Source organism: Furipterus horrens, unplaced genomic scaffold (genome assembly GCF_987537825.1).
Source record: "Furipterus horrens unplaced genomic scaffold, mFurHor1.1.pri manual_scaffold_8, whole genome shotgun sequence".
Classification (NCBI taxonomy): domain Eukaryota; kingdom Metazoa; phylum Chordata; class Mammalia; order Chiroptera; family Furipteridae; genus Furipterus; species Furipterus horrens.
In genome coordinates, this window is record NW_028327178.1 from 87,286,699 (window position 1) to 87,305,558 (window position 18,860).

At 46.6% G+C, this 18,860-nt stretch overlaps 1 protein-coding gene and 1 pseudogene across 2 annotated transcripts; both read right to left on the reverse strand.

Annotated features, from left to right (window-relative positions):
- Positions 1 to 1,273: 1,273 nt before the first annotated feature.
- Positions 1,274 to 11,185, reverse strand: ITPA (inosine triphosphatase). 2 transcript variants are annotated; one of them, XM_090286112.1, is made up of 9 exons: positions 11,042 to 11,185; positions 10,506 to 10,616; positions 8,289 to 8,346; positions 8,135 to 8,199; positions 7,470 to 7,543; positions 6,675 to 6,706; positions 5,943 to 6,058; positions 3,133 to 3,209; positions 1,274 to 1,761 (listed from the first exon to the last, which is right to left on the reverse strand). In XM_090286112.1, the coding sequence occupies exons 1-9, from the start codon at positions 11,105 to 11,107 to the stop codon at positions 1,620 to 1,622; spliced, it is 741 nt and encodes a 246-aa protein (XP_090142238.1). In that variant the 5' UTR covers positions 11,108 to 11,185; the 3' UTR covers positions 1,274 to 1,619. The 2 variants fall into 2 exon arrangements, with proteins under 2 accessions (XP_090142238.1, XP_090142239.1); XM_090286113.1 differs by lacking the exon at positions 10,506 to 10,616 and having other exon boundaries at positions 11,042 to 11,184.
- A 6,838-nt stretch (positions 11,186 to 18,023) lies between these two features.
- Positions 18,024 to 18,658, reverse strand: LOC150003305 (small ribosomal subunit protein eS8 pseudogene; annotated as a pseudogene).
- Positions 18,659 to 18,860: the final 202 nt, after the last annotated feature.

Sequence of the window (18,860 nt, forward strand, 5' to 3'; positions counted from 1 at the left end):
ACCTTCTGCTGGGTAGACGGGCAAAAGTCAGGCTGGATGGATGACCATGCACTGATGGAAGGAGTGGGGACTGGGGCACAATCAAGACAACTCCTCCAACCGAGCAATGTTGTCTGTGGGGATGGGTAGCTCATTCCAAAGGGAGGCACAGAAAGTGTACTTTGTGTCAGGACAGAACTCTGGGGAATAAGTTGAGTTTCCAAAGGGATGCCTTGCCTCACGCTGCATACACCTGCCCCACCCATATGGCATGTGAGCCTTCGGGGCCCCCTCTCCAGTAGCCTGGGTGTCCCTGAGGGTGGGGTCATGTCTAGAATCACTAGGCAGGCCCCCAGCACTCCACATCCCCCCAGCCAGACATCACCTGCCACCAAGGAGACAACACAGAGGAGGCTCAGCCACTGGTGCTTCCTGGGGAAACAACCCAGCTGGGCCTTGCAGGCAAGGGGGTGGGGCAAAGAATGATATTCTGGCCTCCATTGCATGCACAAGGGGAAGAAACAAGGGTTAAACCCAGGTGCCAGGCCTGCTGCCAGGACTAAAGAAAAGGGCCTGGAGTGGCCTTCTCCAGAGCTGCCTGTGAGCAGAGTTAAGCCTGGGAGTGACCCACCAGCACTGAGGACACCCCCCCCCACCCCCGCAAGCCTGCTGCATACAACAGGCTTTTCTGAACATTCTCAGAGCTAGGCACCTCCTCCTCCTCACCAAACACCTGCAGGAAAGGCAAGAGAACCATCCCAGGCCCCCAAAGTCCCTCCCAGAGAATGGCTTCACCAGGGCACAGTGATGTTCTAGGGCGGCTGAGCTGGGCCTCCAGAGGGCCCTGAAAGCTCCAGGAGAATGTGGCACGTCAGCCCAAGTGGGGCCAAAGACTCATCCCTGTCCCTGCCATAAAAATGAACTTGGCATTATAATCGTAAGCCGACATTTGAGCTCCTCTAATGTATATAACCCTGCAAAGCAAAGGCACTAGACATCCCCAACGGCCCACCTCCAACCCAGCAAACACCATGGAGATCTGCTGGGCAATGGCATCACTTAATGGGTGGGCGGTCAGCAAGGATCTGGCATGGAGAGATCAACCCTCGATATGAGACTTAAAGAACGAAAGGAAAGCTGTAACACTCCAGCTAGAGGGCATGCAAACATCCTGGACACAGCGCTGTCCTTGTCCCACCAACATACTCCGCCTACAGAAGTTTCCTGCTCCTACCAAAGGGGACTCAGGAGACAGACACCTGCCTGGGGCAGGTTTCAAAGCAGATACATCCAGTTTATTTTGGAGTGCCTTCCAAAATGTTTATTTGCCACATTTAAAAAATACTAAGACTGTTTTTGTGGTTCTTCCCCAAATCTTCAATCCTGCCAAGGCCAGTTTAACACCTGATCCAAGGCCTGGAGGCTTTGGAGAAACCACTGAATTCCCAAGAGCAAGAGAATGGTGTCCCTTGCCCAAAGTTTCTCCAAACAGAGCCACCTGCTCCTCCAGACTGGGGAAGCTGGTCTGGTGAGGCTGTCAGGTCTCAATACCCCCAGGAAGTAACCTTGAAGGACATACTTGGCAGTGGGGGGTGGGGGTGGAGGTGGGGGTGTGCCTGGCTCACAGGGGAGGTTTCAGGCTAGCCTTCCCCAGATCCCTGGTGAGCATGCTCATCACTGGCCCCAAGAGAAGTCAGGCCACCAAAGTATTCCTGCAGCTCATGCAGGGCCCGGAAGCGATGAGAGATGGTGTTCTTCTCAGCTTTAGGCATCTCTGCGTACCTAAGAGGCAAGAGCAACAGCTCAGAGCAGGGAGCCTATATCAGGGAGGGTGGGTATTTCCCCCACCCCATTCCAGAGCCCAGAGCTCAAGGAGTCCCCAAGAAAGGGTAGCGGGGCCACCAGCTCCTGGAGCCAGTTAATTTCTTATAAATCGGAAAGTTTTAAATTCCCGTATAGGTAGAAACCCACATTAATGAATGTGGAAGTCATTAAGGGAAGCTGGGGACAGGAGGATGAGCTGCATGTTTGGTCAGCTTTGTCATCTGTTGACAGGAAGCAGTGGGGCCTGACAGAGCAAACACGGCAGTCCGCTCTGCTGCACTGTGGGGGCAGGGGGCAGTGGGGGACAGCACACCAGTGGCCTGTCCTCCATGCCAAGACTCCAGTGAGGTGAGAATCCCACACCCCAGTGGTGGGCTTCAGATCTGTGCTGTCCAGTATGTGACCACTAGCCACATGTGACCATTTAAATTTAAACCAATTGCAACAGAATAAAAAAAAAAATTCATTTCCTCAGTCGCCCTAAACACATTTTGTTACATTGTTTTATAGGCTCTTTTTTTTTTTTTTAAAGAGAGTGAGAGAGAAACAATGGTTTCTTGTTCCACTTATTTACGCATTCACTGGTTGACTCTTGTATGTGTCCTGACCAGAGATCGAACCCACAACCTTGGCATCAGATGATGCTCTAACCAACTGAGCGACCCAGCCAGGGACACCCTCACATTTTAAATGCTCCACAGCCACTTGTGGCTAATTGCTACTGGACTGGACAGCACAGCTATAGAACATTTCTGCCACCAAAGAGCATTCTTGGACAGTGCTCTTTCATGTTGTCCTCAGCCCTGTCTGGCTTTTGTGAGGCCTCAGGCCATGCTCCCAAAGGGCCCCTACAGCCCGGAAAACCTGGCTCCAGTAAAGCCAACATGCCTCATGTAAATAAGAGGGGAAATTAATATGAAATAATGAGATCACTCAGCACTGTGGGGGTTTGATGTTATACCCATCAAAGGCTGCAAAAGTGTTAACATTTTTCCAACCTAAATGAGGAGGTCAGAAGATCATCCCACAAAACTGTCAGATTTATACATGACAAGCCAAGGTCAGAGAGGGGAAGCCACTGAAGTCACACAGCTGCTCTGCTGTGAGCTGGAGTCCGAGCTCAGGCCTCTCCCAGCTACGCCTGGCTGCCCTCCCCACCTGGGACTGGGTCACCCAGATTCCTCGCGTCCACCCCAGCAGAGATGCTCTCAGCTGGAACAGCACCCTCAGAGCCTGCCCCGCCCATATCTGCATGCCTGCACACTTGGGCGGGGCGCTGACCCAACACAGACCATGGCCAGTCTGACCCCAAGAAACTAGGCTCCTTACGTTTGCTCATATCCATCAGGCTGAAAGCAGGGGTCCCAGCCAAAGTCCCGGCAGCCTCGGGGTGCCACAATCCGGCCCTGCCAGAGGAAAGGGGGACAGGCATGTCACTGGGCTTGGAGGAGATGCACATGGAGGAAAGAAGCAGCTGGTCTGAGTTTAGTTTATGGATTTGGTTAATCCTACTTACTAAATAGTTTCAAGAGGTCCATGGTACCTGTAAATGTTTGCTAAACGCATAAATAAAATGCACAGCAAGATAGCTCTCCCCTCACGTACAGGCATGAGCCATGTACTAGATATACCTGGATTCCCCCCTCCTTCTCTACAGTTGTGACAAGTTGTGACCTATTGAAGGCCTGACAGAAAACATTTTCTCCTAAATATGAAGTTAAAGGCCCTGAACTTTGCAGACAAGCCCTATGCCTGCTTCTATATTACTGCGTTTCTCAAAATGCAAGGAAGGCTCTAACAGTTAGGTAAAAATGTAATAGAAATTACTTAGCACAATGTTCAACATATAAATGAGCTCAATACTAGCTCTTAATAGGCAAATCCCAAAAGGAAAATGTTACAAAAATAACTAATTATAGTCCAGTGTCATGAAACGTCACGTTGCCAGGAAAGCAATAAAAGAAAAAAATAATTTAAAAAGTAAAAGAGAAGTAGCAGAGTGCGGGGATTAGCCACATAAATGTCAAGTCATTCAGACCAAAGGCAAATTCTGCTTCTGTTAGCAGGGAGCTGTGTGTCTGAGGCCAGTTACTGAACTACTCTGAACCATACCCAAGTAACACCTGTTTTCTGAACATCTGCAGTGAGCCAAGTAGGTTTGTCAGCACTGGGGTTACAGTAGGCCCTGCCTTGACCTCACAAAATGATCTTAAGCAAAACAGGCATCAAACCAGTAAACAAATTACCAAATGCAAAATGTCTTAAAGGGAACAAACAGGGAGATGGACTCAAAAACAGGATGGAATGACTTGGGAAGGTCTCCAGGCTGGAGCACGAACATTCCAGGCAGAAGATACAGCTGAAGCCAAGGCCCTCAGATGGGGAAGGGCTTGGCATATGTGTTGCTGAAAGGACAATGTAATTGGGTTCACAGGGCTCAGATGAGAACAGAAGATGAAGAAATGGGGCCACCTCATGTAAACTGGGGGATAGGAAGCAACAAAGTACATGAAGTAGCCAAAGCTGTGGAGACAATAGGAAATGGTGGGGAAAGCAGTGATTGGGCCCTGTCAGTAAGGCTTATGGGTGTTCAAACTTCTGATTTTTGAGAGAACATTCCTGCATTCAAAACATTATTCACAACAGCCAAATGTGGAAGCAATAAATGTCCATCAATTGTTAATGGATAAAGAAAATGTGGTATGAACATACAATGGGAATATTATTCAGACTTAAAAAACAAATGAAGCCCTGGCCGGGGGGCTCAGTTAGCTAGAGCACTGTCCCATGCACCAACATGTTGAGGGTTCGATCCCTGGTTGGGGCACATATGGAAGGCAACTGATTGATGTTTCTCTCTCCCTTCTCCTCACTAGGATCAATGGATATGTCCTCAGGTGAGGATAAAAAAAAAAAAAGGCATGAAATTCTATGCTACAACATGGATGATCCTTAGGACATTATAGTAAGTGAAATAAGCTAGTCACAAAAAGACAAACACTACAGGATTTTATAGTGTCTAAAGTTGCCAGTCTTAAGAAATAAAAAGTAGAATGGTGGTTGGCAGGGACTAGGGGGAGGAGGGAAAAGGGGAGTCGTTCTACGGGTAGTTTCAGTTTTGTAAGATGATAAAGTTCTAGGCCCTGGCCAGGGAGCTCAGTTGGCTAGAGCATTGTCCTAATACGCCAAGGTTGTAGGTTTGATCTCCAGTCAGGGCACATACAAGAACCAACCAATGAATGCATAACTAAGTAGAACAACAAAATTCACATTTCTCTCTTGCTAGTTCTCCCTCCTCTTCTCTAAAACCAATTAAAAAAAAAGTTCTAGAGAGCTGTTGTACGATAGTGTGCGTATAGTTAACACTATTGTACTGTACACTTAAAAATGGCGAAAACTTTGTTTTTAAAACACACACAGCTAACCAGGTAGGGCAAACAGGACACCTCTGTGGTCAGCCCTTGGTGGAGTCTCTGGCAGAGGGCTTTGTGGGATACAGCGGGACACTGGATTTTATCCTGAGCAGAGGGACAGAGCAGGAGTGAAATGCCAGGAGGCACATTCCTATCATCCTGCTGGAAGAACAGAAAACAGGGTCTGGGGGTGGGGTGTGGGGGCCAGCTCAGGGGGTGGTGTAGACTCTGTGAGAAGCAGGTGAACCTCACAGGTAAGAAAGAGGTGTTGAAGGGCAGCTGGGGAAGGAATGAGTTGGGGGAGGAAGTCTATATAAACATGAAAAGTTGGAAAGCCTGTGAGATATTCAAAGGAAGCCTCAGTAGCTGATAAGGAGATTGGAACTTGCAGAACTCTGAGCTGTAGATGTAGCCCTGGGAGTTGTCCTCTTCAGTTTCCACGTCTGCTTCTCAGGAGGGCATATAGTGCAGAGCTCTGGGTGCACAGGGCCTCAACAGCTGTGAGTCACAAGCGTTTCCCTCAAAACAGCAGCCTTAGGGATCACACAGATTTTGGGACTGACAGCACTTCTACTTGTGGTGCCCAGGGGCAGACCTGGGCCAAGTCATGGAAACTAACTCTGGCCTGGGCACCTTCCCCACTACCTTCCTGCAGAAGACCCTGGGCGGCTGGCTGGAGTCGCAGCGCCCTCTAGCGGCCTGTGGGGGAGCATCATGGGTACGCACCGAAGTCCGGCCCCTGAACAGGCGCACTGGCTCACTTGGGTCCCCAGTGCTTAATGCGAATGTGCAGAGCGCATAGGCTGACTTGTCCTCGAACCCGGCCAGGAGCTGGTGGAGACCTGCGGGCAGGTGCAGTGAGGGCTCAGTGTAGTCTGTGCCACCCAGCCCCCATTCCTCACCCCAAAGCCCTGGACTGGGGAACACGTGCCAGATGGGGGTTTATACACATTATCAGATAGGCTTCGTGCTGGTAAACCTGGAAGTTGGGTCATGGGGTTCATTATTCTATTCTATTGTGCATGTTTAAATGCTCATTAATATAAAGTGTTTTTAGAAGCACCTAAAGAGGGAACATTCTGGCTTGCAACTGTAGGTGAAAAGCCCAGGAGGGGAAGACCCCAACCCCCAGGTCAGGCCCTGGCTGGGGCAAGGACAGGCAAGCAGTCAGTAGGGCCAGTCCTCTCGGCCAAAATCAACTGCAGTCACTTTATCCATCAAATTCACAGCTCCCACCACCCTTTTCCCACACACTCCTCCCACATCTCAGTGCTCCCTGGAGCCAGGTGTGCAGGAAAGTGCGAGCTTCAGGTCATAGATGGGGAAACTGAGGTGAACAGAGGCTCCATGGTGGGACTGGAACCTGAGAGTCCTGATTACTACTTGGGGCCCTCCCCTAGATCACCATCAGATTCTCAATTCCCAACAGATCAAAGGGAGAAATAAATGGGGTAATACCTTCAGGTTTTAACTTCTCCAGAAACCACTTTCTGCAAGACAAATAAAGGCAAGTCAGACACCAGGAGAAGATGGATCTTCTCTGGGGTGCACCCCACCTCCCCCGAGGAATCATAGCCCCAGGACAGCCAAGGGGCTGGCATGATAAAGAATCTCTCAACTCAAAATGAGGACAAATCATCCAGTAGGAAAAAGAAAATGGAAGCAAATTGATAATGCATAGGAGAACCAGTAATTCAGTGAAGGCCTCAAGCTGACTGGTAATTAGGGAAATGCAAAATATAGAGCAATGCATACTGTAAGTGAACATGGGTGCTGCTGCCTTGGCAAACACATTGGCACCCCAAATGTTAAAGCTAAACATAACCAAGATCCAGCAACAGCACCACTAAGCATCTGCTCTCCAACCCCAGAGAGGGGTATTCAAATTGGGGTATTTGTATCCTAGAGATACATAAAGACCTTCTGATGGGGTTTAGGGCACTGGATATTTTAAGAAAATCCATTTTCAGATCTTGACTTCCTTATTTTCTCTTTCCTGAAATCAATCTGCCTATGAATGTACCTCTTCAACAGGTGAGTTCCCCTTGCACATCTCCACTTACACAATAACATTCTCACACTTTACAAAAGAAAGCATGCCTTTTCTCCATCCCTAATCCTTCCTCAGAACAATTTGAAATATTGGTGTTGATGCCAAGACAGTGAATGAACTGCGATATCAGTTAACCAATCATTTCCAAGTTCAGGTGGTTTTGTGGGCAGAACTCTGCAAGGGGGTGAGGGAGCACTCACATGTAAGGGCCAGGAAGGCCCCCAAGGGCATTGAAGCACAGACAGGTGTCTTCTACCAGTACAGGTCCCTGCACCTGCAGCACAAGGGAATGCAGCCCTGAGACCTACCACCAGCAGCAGGCCCTGCCACAGCCCTGAATTTCCAGGCCATCCAAGCTGGGGTCAGGCTCACATATAGTTGGGATCTGCAGCAGAAGCAGAAGACAGAGATCCATCTGCTACTGGTATTAGCCCTTGGCTAATCTCTCATATTCCTTTTAAGAGTTAGGAACACCAAAGCCTTGGCAGGTTGTAAAGCCTGCTGCAGGCACAGCAACAGAAAAGATGGGATTCATGCTCAGGCAGCCTGACCCTTCAGAAAGTGCTCTTTCTCAGTGCCACAGAGATAAGTGAGGGCAGGGGTTGGATGTGTGTGGGGAAAATATTGGGACTGGAATGTATGTATCTGAGAATTAGGGAGAAATAATTATGTATGTGGTGGTCTGGGGAGATACTGTGCAGTCAAGCTTGAGAAAGGCAGTATTCCAGGGCCAACGGGAACTGACCCCAGAACAGCAAGGCCTGGGAAGGTCCTTCAAGTTATAACAAATTATGCCCAGTAGGCACAGGTCCCAGGAGCCACCAGGACAAGAGAAGAGCGTAGAGCACACATGTGGAGCAAGCACCTGGCGAGCTGCCTCCCGACACTTCTGTATGGAAATCTCATCAGGCTCTCCCTGGTACTCCGGCACTTATGGGGGAAAAGACACACAGTGGATCAGGTCACCAGCAGAGAAATCAAACTGCCTTTTTAAAAAATAAAACAAAACAGATACATACGGTCAATTTTCTGTGCCACCAAAGTACACGGAAACTTGTCTCCTAGAATCTGAATGACCTGTTACAAAATGAAAGAACGTTTAACACCATCTGTTAACAATTTGCCATTATTACACAAGCTGCCATCCACCATTCTCATAAGGTAACTCTCCTGCCTGTCCCCTAAAGCTTATCAAGTCAGGCCCATGAGGCTCACCCCAGCCTTCAGGTTCCACCCCAGCAAGTCAGCTCCCTCATTTCCTCAATCTCCTACTTCAGGTCTCTGTTCATGCTAATCACCCATCTAGAACACCCTCTTTCCTTCCCAGTGTTCCCAGAAACCCTATATTCCAAGGTCAGGAAATCTCTATAGGGCCATTACCCAGAATCGAGGAGGCCTGTGAACCTGGATGGGGGAAAAATACCTATTTCAAAAAATTAATTAATTAATGTTTTATTATATTTATTGGGATGACATTGGTTTTAAAATACCTCTTTATTTTCAGTAATCCCTAGCTGACACTTAGCAACTTTTTCAATTGTGACTATGGAAAACCAAAGTAGCATTAGCAGTTCTGGTGACCTTTAAATCTATTAAAATCATGGATGTCCCCATATCCCCTTATAGTTATAGCGGATATCTCAAAATAGCATTTATAATTCTCATTATTTTAAAATTATGGTAACTACACACACTACTTGATTGAATCCTTTAATATGGTAATAAGTAGATGTAACTGACCACAAATATTTGTAATATTTTGAGAAATGTACCTCAATAATTTCCTTTGTAATTCTATGTATTTTACTTTGTATATTTAAAAATATTTTCCTGCCCTGGCTGGTGTGGCTCAGTGGAGTGAGCGCCGGTCTGTGAACCAAGGGGTTGCCGGTTTGGTTCCCGGTCGGGTCCCCAGTTGGGGGCATGTGAGAGGCAGCCCACTGGTGTTTCCCTCCCGGTCTTTCTCCATCCCTTCCCTTCTCTCTACAAATAAATTAAAATATTAAAAAATAAAAAATAAATAAAAATAAAAATATTTTCCTGCCCTGGCTGGTGTGGCTCAGTGGATTGAGCGCTGGCCTACAACCCAAAGGATCGCTGGTTTGATTCCCAGTCAGGGCACATGCCTGGGCTGTGAGCCAGGTCCCCGGTTGGGGGCACACGAGAGACGACCACATATTAATGTTTTTCTCCCTCTCTTACTCCTTTCCTTCCCCCTCTCTCTAAAAATAAAAATAAAAATAAATCCAGAAAGAGTCCAGAAGCTTCATTAGTCTGCCAGTGGGGTACCATGGCATAATAAGGAGTTAAGACTTCCTGTTTTATTAGCTGTGGCCAGGAAGCTCAATTGATTAGAGCATCATCTCAGTAAGCCAAGGTTGCGGGTTTGATCTCTGGACAGGGTACATACAAGAAACCAATGAATGCATAAATAAGTGGAACAACAAATCGATGTTTCTTTTTCTCTCTTCCCCTCGCTCTCTGAAATCAATAAATAAAAATTTTTTTAATAAAATTAAAAAGGAGCACCTTGATTTAAGAAAAGAAAAAAAAAAAAAAGGCTCTCTGTTTTACGCCAGAAGACTCCATCTTCTCCAGTGAGCTTCCTCTGGCCACTCAAGCCCCTTCTTTTAAATGTGATAAGGCCATGTTCTCAGTTGGAGGCTGAGCCAGGCTTGGGGTTTGGCACCCCATCTTGCATGGGGCTCTCTATTGAGGGTGGTGTTGCCTGTTGCTTGACTGGTCTAACCTCAGGATCTCAAACTTTTTATTAGCAGAGGCCTCTGCCTCCTGAGAAGGCCATCATGTCCTGGCACAGAAGTGTCATCAGTCCCTATGCTGTGGACAAATGAAGGGTCCCTAATGACTGCACCCCATTGGTCTGCTTCAGACACAACTAGTGGGTATCATCCTGATTCCCCACACAGGATCCCACCTGCTTAGCCATAACAGACTGAGCAGGGTTACGTAAACCCTTAACCCAAGCAAGGCCAATCAGAGCTAGTGTATGGCAGAGGCCTCACTGTCCTTCTATTAAGAGAAAAGAAAGCAGAAAGACCCAAATAGGAAAAGAGATGATCATCCAGCGAGGACTACAAAGACAGGACAGCCCTTCAAGAGACACCTGTTAAGGGACACTATAACAGGGTACTTCCACAAGTCAGGTGGTTTATATGAGCTCCCTGATGTCTCTTATTTGCAGCCAAAGACGTTTCATCAACCCCTAGAATACTCACAGCTAGCCTAAAGTATCCAGGAGCTTTGGGTCCACTGCTTCCTTCACTCTTCTCATCAACCCCCGTTTCACAGATGTCAAAAGACGCTGGGAGAGGCTGAGGACCACATTTCTGGATCATGGTAGGACGTGGAGGGTTCAGTTTGGATGTCTGTCCTATATTCTGTCCGGTCCCTGCCACCCCCGAGCCAGCAACGAGTTCTGCATCAGCTCCACATGGGTGTCGGGATCCCGGTTTGACGTCTAGCTCAATAAGTGACCTTTGAGACAGGTGCTAAGGACCCCGCCACTTCTACGGATCCCACAATCTGAGCTCACATGCTCTGTTTTCCGCTCCGTCCCACTCCGCGCGGTCCAGCCCCTTCCACACCCGGGACAGACACATCCCTGCGGGTCTCTCTACTCCCCCTCCGTGACTCCTCCCGCGTGCTTCCTCCCCGTGGAAGCTCCTTCTCCGCCCTGTTCCCAGCACACCTGGCCACACGCTACCCCCCAACCCAGCTGCTTCCTGAACGGCCTCCCACACCCTCCTGGTACCTCCTCCAGCTTCTTGGCGTTGCCCGTGACAAACACAAGCTTCTTCCCGGCCAAAGAGGCCGCCATGGTGACCCTCGGTTACCTCGCAGTCCCACCGGAAGCCCCTCTACCTCGGGTTGCCGGCACTTCCGGCTGGCGGCGGAAGTGGGTGGCTGTGCGTCCAGCCGGTAGTCCAGGGGAAGGCACTCTTGGGATCCCGTTACAAGCATAGGGCGGCAGCGACAGCCTAACCACCTTAGCGGGGTAAAGCCGTCCTGAGCACCTGGAGTCCTTGCTCAGACACCCAGCGAGTAGAATGCCGTTTTTCCCAATGAGCAGGCTGGAGCGCCGGGCGCTAGAAAAGGGGGAAGTGGCGCGGCTCCCCTGCGCCCTAATGCAACAGTCTTCCCGAGTGGAGGTTGAGGTTTCCAAGACCAGTCTCTCCCACCAAGGGACGCTGCCTTCAAGGACCAGAAGAGACTACTCCAGCCACCCGCGCCACTGCTGCTTTCGCCCCTCTCTGGGACTTGGTCACCAAGAGAAGGAAAAAAAACCAAAAACCACTGGTCGCAGCCCCGAGGCCATTAATAAGCAGTACCTCCAAGGCTCTTTCTGGGCCAGGGTTGCCAAGCCCCTGTCTTTAATCCTGACCTCACTTTCAGTTCCTCCTTGCCTGCCAGCTCTGAACTACCTGACTGTAAACTTAAACTTGGCATACTCTAAAGCAAGCCTTGTCTTTTTACCCACCTCTCAGGCTTGGTACCTGAGTATTTTGATTTCCTCATCCCTCCAACCTCCCAGTGTCATCATCCTTTCTCCATACCAGCGCCTTAGCCAGATCGCTGCACCCCGAACACAGCAAAGAATAGACTGTGCCCCCAGCAGACCTACCTGGGTAATAGGCCTTGAACTACTGCCGACTCCCCCATTGGGCAAGTCACTTGTCTCCCTCCTACAGGGACTCAATAATCAAGGCTTAACAGCAAGGGCAGATTCAGGGCCAGCTCTACTCCTGGTGAGTCAACTTCTGTCAGAGGAGTATCAGTACTCTGGATGTCTATCAGTATGTGGAAGAGTTATTTTGCTTAATGTTAATGACCCCTGATAATCTCAATTTTTTTTTTTTAGACCCCAGAATTTGTCCTTAGGAAATATTTAAAACTTCATGCTCTCTAAAAACTGCTCAATGGCCATATCATTACTGTCGTATGGGGCTAAAAGTCATTACTGTGTTCTGGGGCAGGTCTTAAGGTTTCTGGGTCAGTACCCTTTCCACAATGTGAGTTGTGAAGCTCCTTGGAGTTGATTTCGGAAGTAGTGGGTTAGAATCAGGGAGTGGGTAGCCCCCCCCCCCGTGTCATCTATTTCCCTTCTTCATGAAGTAACAGAGAATCCTCAGGGAGGTGGAGGGGCAGAGGAGGTTTCCCTGATCAAAGCTGACCTCCTGGCTGTTGAAAGCTTCAGCTACACCCTTAGGCTAGGAGGAGCTTTCCAGAGACTGGGTACAGGCATCTGGTGTACCACAGACAAGTACCATGTTTTATAGTCATTGCAAATGACCCTGGGAGTATTGGATGCTGAGAGAACCACCTAGGTCACCGTGGCTGATCAGTCACAGCTAGATGTGGGAGCTCACACAGGGCTATAAGTAGGGAGTATTGTGAATGGCTACTCACTTTCTATAGACATCACTCTAAATCTGAAGGCCTTGGAGCCCAAGAGATTGAGGGAAGGGAGAAGATATATGAATACACACAATTGTATATAAAAGTTTGGGTATGTGTGATCTGTAGTCAAGACTTTTGGTTGCAAGTGTCAGAAAATCCTCTTAGGCAACAAAACCAAAAAAGAAATTGACTAATTGGTTCACTTAACTGATGAGTCAACCTATAAAGAGATAGTCAAGTTCTTACTTGCTCTGGGCAGAAAGGAAGGAGATTGCATCATTCATTCATTAAATAAACTATGACAAAATTAAAATGTGTGAATTTTTACCCCCATTAATAAGAAATATGACTGAGAATCTCATTAGAATTGCACTCCCCTCAATTGAGAAGCCCAGTTAAGCAAAGAAGGATGATCCTTGCCTTGAAAGGAGCTCATCAAGTCCTTTCAGTTCTACCTCTGAAATAGTTCTTTTTTTTTTTACTTACATTTATTGACTATGCTATTATAGTTGTCCTGATTTTTTTCCCCCTTTGCCCCCTTCCACCCAACACCCACCTCCATCAGGCACCCCCCCCCACCATTGTTCATGTCCATGGGTTATGTGTGTAAGATCTTTGGCTACTCCATTTCCCATACTGTACTTTATATCCTGTATGGCTATTCTGTAATTACCTATTTGTACTTCTTAATCCCATCACCTCTTCACCCATTCCCTCCCCCACCCCTCCCTTCTGGCAGCCATCAAAATGCTCTCCATATTCATGATTCTGTCTCTTGTTTGCTTAGTTTGTTTTTTAGACTCAATTGTTGATATGTATTTTTGCCATTTTATTGTTCATAGTTTTGATCTTCTTTTCTTAAATAAGTCCCTTTAACATTTCATATAATAGTGGTTTAGTGATGATGAACTCCTTTAGTTTTTCCTTGTCTGGGAAGTTCTTTATTTTCCCTTCAATTCTAAATGATAGCTTTGCTGGGTAGAGCAATCTTGGTTGTAGGTCCCTGCTTTTCATGACTTTGGATATTTCTTGCCAATCCTTTCTTGCCTGCAAAGTTTCTTTGGAGAAATCAGCTGACAGTCTTATGGGTACTCCCCTGTAGGTAACTAACTTCTTTTCTCTTGCTGCTTTTAAGATTCTCTCTTTGTCTTCAATCTTTGGCATTTTAATTGTGATGTGTCTTGGAGTGGACCTCTTTGCATCCATCTTGGCTGGGACTCTCTGTGCTTCCTGGACTTGCATGTCTATTTCTTTCACCAAATTAGGGAAGTTTTTTCAAATAGATTTCCAGTTTCTTGCTGTTTCTCTTCTCCTGGCACCCCTATGGTGCAACTGTTGGAACATTTGAAGTTGTCCCAGAGGCTACTTACACTATCCTTGCTTTTTTGGTTTCTTTTTTTTTCTTGTTGTTCTTATTGTTTGTTTTTTTCTTCCTTATGTTCCAAATCATTGATTTGATTCTCAGCTTCATCTGCAGTACTGTTGTTTCCCTGTAAATTGTTCTTTATTTCAATGAGTGTATCCTTCCTTTCTGACTGGTTCTTTTTTATGCTGCTGATCTCATCAGAAATTTCCTTGAGCATCCTTATAACTAATGTTTTGAACTCTGCTGTTACAGCTACATAGGCGAGATTGAACACTCTGAAGCGGTGTATAAAGTTAAGCAAAGGATTTTAATAATGGCCAGGAGTTGGGCAGACCCTGAGCTGGTCTTTAACATGCTCCAACCTACAATGGAGTCTAAATGCCGGGTTTTTATACTCGTGCAGTCTCTTTGTTTCTTCTTTGGCGGGAAACAGCCTTAGGAAGAGGGGGCTGGGCAGGACTGCAGGAGTGTCTTGGCAGTAACAGGAACAGAAATTCACGAGGCTATAAGGTTATCTCTGGTGGCGGCATAGCTCTTCAGCCAGGGATGAACTCCCTGCGAAGCAATCTATTTTCAAAGGGCTAGACATTCTGCAAAGCACAACCTTCACAAATGTTATAAACCAGACACAAGTAAATAGAAGGTGATAGAAGCTGAGGTGCTTTTAGCTTGTAAATCACTAATTGCTATAACACTCCTTCTTACATTCCTTTTTCCAAGGCCTTCTAGCAAGTCCTTGCTACTTCTTACAAAGAACATTTAAAGCCCTTACATACTTACATATTGAAACTTTTTACAGGGAATATTTGGTGCCCCTACACTGCATCTGATAGATTGCTTATCTCCATTTCATTTAGCTCTTTCTCTGGAGTTTTGAGCTGTTCTTTCATTCGCACCATGTTTCTTATCTTCTCGTTTTGGCAGCCTCCCTGTGTTTGTTTCTATGTATTAGGTAGAGAAGCTTTGATGCTGTGTCTTGATAGTGTGGCCTAATGTAGTAGGTGTCCTGTAGGGTTCAATGGCAGAGCCTCTCCTATCATCCAAGCTGGGTACTCAAGGTGCACCCTTTGTACAGGGCTGGGTACAACCTCCTCTTATAGTTGAGCTTTGGTTGCTGTTGGCAGATCAATGGGATTTACCCAGGCCAGTCAGCTGCAAGGATTGGCTATGATCACCAACATTTTCCCTCTCTGGAGGATCACCTGTGTAGAGACAGGGTGTTGGTGCTAAAACGTGGTCTGTAGTTGTCCACTGGGTGCACTGGCCCTGGAGTTTCCCGGGTGGTGCAGGCCAAAGTCAGGCCCCACCTGTATTTTTTTCCCAGGCCACCCTGCCAGAGCTATAAAGCAATCTGGGTTGGCTGATATTTGTGCTGGACTTGGAGATTCCCAGGCAAAGCCAAGCTATGAATCTAGGCTGGCTGCTGCTAGTGCTGGGCCTGGGGTTCACTGAGGCCATCTGTTGCTTGTTTGAGAGGATTTAGGAAGTTGTGCAGAGGCTAGCCATTTATACTGAAAAGTGGCTTGGGTGGACCTGTAAGTTTGGGGGAGGGGTGGAGTCTCTGGGGATCTCAAAGGGGGTCAAACAGTGTTAGCCAGGTTGATGGAGACTCAGATATGGCACCAGCCTGCCAGCTCCATGGCTCTGCAGGGGGAGGGCTCAGAAATGGGACAATGGCCTCTGCTTACCCCAATGCCAGACACTTCAGCCTCTCCCACTATGCCCCTGGTGCCCTTCAAGTTGCCACCCCAGTGCTGGAGCTCAGAGAGCATGAATCTGAGTAGGTGAATTGTGTGTGGGTTCTTTAAGAGGAACTCTTTGAGACTCCAGCAGTTTCTTTTACAGACTCAATCCCTGATGGTTTTAAAATATATATTATTTATTTATTTATTTTTAGAGAGAGGGGAAATGAGGGAGAAAGAGAGGGAGAGAAACATCAATTGGTTGTTTCTTGCACATCCCAGCTGGGGACCTGGCCTGCAACCCAGGCATGTGCCATGACTGGGAATCGAACCAACAACCTTTGAGTCCACAGGCCAGTGCTCAATCCACTGAGCCACACTAGTCAGGGCTCCCCAATGGTTTTTGCAGCCAGAAGTTTTGGAGGCTTATCTTCCTGACTCTGGAACCCTGGGCTTGGGGACCTGGTGTGGGGCTGGGACTTCTCATTCCCAAGATATATCCCTCCTGGTTTTTATCCACCACATGTGCATGTGGGACTAGGTCATTCTGCATCTGCTCCCCTCCTACCAGTCTGGATAGATGTGGTTTCTTTAATTCCGTAGTTGTCAGACTTCTATTAAACTCAGTTTCTGATGGTTATGAATGAATGATGGTTCTATATTTTAACTGTAATTTTGATGTGGTTGTGCGAATAGGCAAGCCATGTCTGCCTACACTGCCATCTTGACCAGAAGTTCTGCATCGGTTTCTGATGTAGTTCTTGAATCACTCCCCTCTTTTTCAACCCCATTGCTACTGTTTTAAGTCCAATGCTGTTCTGTTCTTACCTGGACCAGGAAAATGGCTCTCCCTGCTGTTTTCCACCCCCTCCTGTCTGCCCACACACCTTAATTGATATGCTTGTGGTCCAGGACTCTGAGAACCTGAGAACTACAAATGAAAGCTATAAAAATGATATCTGTTTGAGGCAACAGGGAGAGCTATCTCTACTGACAGTTTATTGTTTTGCCCTTCCAGGTAACTTTCTGAGCTCATGCAAATTATGAAAATGTATAAAGTTTTTTAAAAATTGTTTTATTTATTGATTTTGGAGAGAGAGGTAGGGTTGGGGAGACAGAGAAGAGAAGACAGAGAGAGAGAAACATCAATTTGCTGTTCTACTTATTTATGCATTCATTGGTTGATTCTTATATGTGCCCTGACCGAGGATTGAACCTGCAACCTTAGCTTATTGGGATGATTCTAACTAAATGAGATACTCAGCTAGGGCTAACTTTTACTTTTTTTTTCTTTATTGATTTTAGAGACAAAGATAGAAGGAGAGAGAGAGAAAGACATGGATCAGTCATCTCCTGCAAACTCCCCAACCAAGGATTGAACCTGCAACTCAGGCAACGTGCCCCAACTGGGAATTGAACCTGCAACCTTTTGGTGTACAGGACCATGCTCCCACCAACTGAGCCACCCAGCCAGGGCTAACTTTTACTTTTTTCATAAAACATTTTATTATGGAAAGGTTCATACTTATACAAAATATCAAACTTACAAAAAAAAGGGAAAAGAGTAGTATAATGAGCTCCTATATATCCATCACCAAACTTTAATAATTATCAACTTTAGCTATTTTTATTAAATCTGTCCTGCCCATTTTACTTGTTTAAAATTTAATTTAAAATGCAAATTATCAAATATTCCAAACTTACAGAAAATAATAAAATTGATGCTCGATCCCACAATTCCAATTTAACAATGTGATACTGTTCAGTGCTTATGTTTTTTTAAGATTGTATTTATTTATTTTTAGAGAGATAGGAAGGGAGGGGGAAAGAGAGGGAGAAAAACATCGATGTGTGAGAGAGAGATTGACCAGTTGCCTCTCACACACCCACTACCGGGGACCTGGCCCACAACCCAGGCATGTGCCCTGACTGGGAATTGAGCTGACGATCCTTTGGTTTGCAGGCCTATGCTCAATTCACTGAGTCACACCAGCCAGGGCTGTTTAGTGCTTTTAAAAGAAACATATATGTTGTCACACTGCACATAACCATTTGTAATAATTTCCAGTTAACAGATATTAACATGTCATATTTTTTCAAATCTCCCTTCCCTCTTCCTTGCCATTCACACCATTGGTCCTGGAATCTTTGTGTTATCAAACACACAAAAGGCTTTATACTACTAAAGCAAATTCCCACTAGTTATTTGCTTTTTAAAAAAAAACTAGAGTTTACATTCTGTCCCCAGTTTTTTTGTTTGTTTAGAATAAACACCTTTATTACATGCGCTAAGACAGGAGGGAGGAGGATTTATTTGCTCTTCGGTCCTTGGTTTTCCTCGGATGGAACTCCAGCTCCTTGCCCTCTACCACATCACCATCTGCTTGGCCACACTGGCCTGGTCTTGAAGTGATGCATGCAAGAAGTTTGCCCTGCTGGAACTGCTCCTCTAGAAACTGCTGATTTGGGCATTCTTTTTCCTTTCATCATATTTCTTCTGAGTTTTCTTTTACCTTTTTTTTTGTTGAAATATCTGCCTCCTCAGGAGTCAGCTTGGCTCCCTTCTTGAGAACCAGGGGCTTAGTGGGACTCGTACCACTCTTGGTATGGTGTGCTGTCAATGAGCATGATGCAGTTCTTTACTAGGGTCTTGGTACTGACCAGTTTGTTGTTGGATGCATTGCAGACAACACCAATAATCCTTGTTTTGTGCATACAATATTCCAAGCCCCAGGAGAAGTTGCCCATGTCCAGCCTCAAGGCTCAGTACTTCTTGTTTTACATGGACTGTGTGTACGTGGCAGAGGCCAATTCTACTGTTGGCAACAGGGCACGCCAGCTCATACTTTTGCTTCTTGTGGTAGGGCTTTCTCTTACCACTGGTCCTGTGGCGCTTGTGCCAGTTGTCCTAAGAGATGCCCATGGCTTGGCACTGGCTGGAAAGAGCCTGTCTGCAGTTTCTTTTAAAACAACTTTATTGAAGTACAATTTACCCATGATTTTCTTTATAGATTCTTAAGATTTAAAGGGGGATATACATTTTCTGTGGGTATTTAATTTCCAAGAGTTCACTAGGGGAAACTAGATCACTAATTTTTGTAAAATCTAATAAAGCTAACTTTACT

Bases quoted from the DNA above. Each gene is read 5' to 3' on its own strand.
- ITPA (XM_090286112.1), bottom strand. From the start codon at position 11,107: ATGGCGGCCTCTTTGGCCGGGAAGAAGCTTGTGTTTGTCACGGGCAAC. The intron at 7,544-8,134 runs GTGCTTGCTCCA...CTTGTGCTGCAG, and splicing joins GTCGGGAGGCAGCTCGCCAG to GTGCAGGGACCTGTACTGGT. The intron at 6,707-7,469 runs GTGAGTGCTCCC...TTTGTCTTGCAG, and splicing joins GGCCTTCCTGGCCCTTACAT to AAAGTGGTTTCTGGAGAAGT.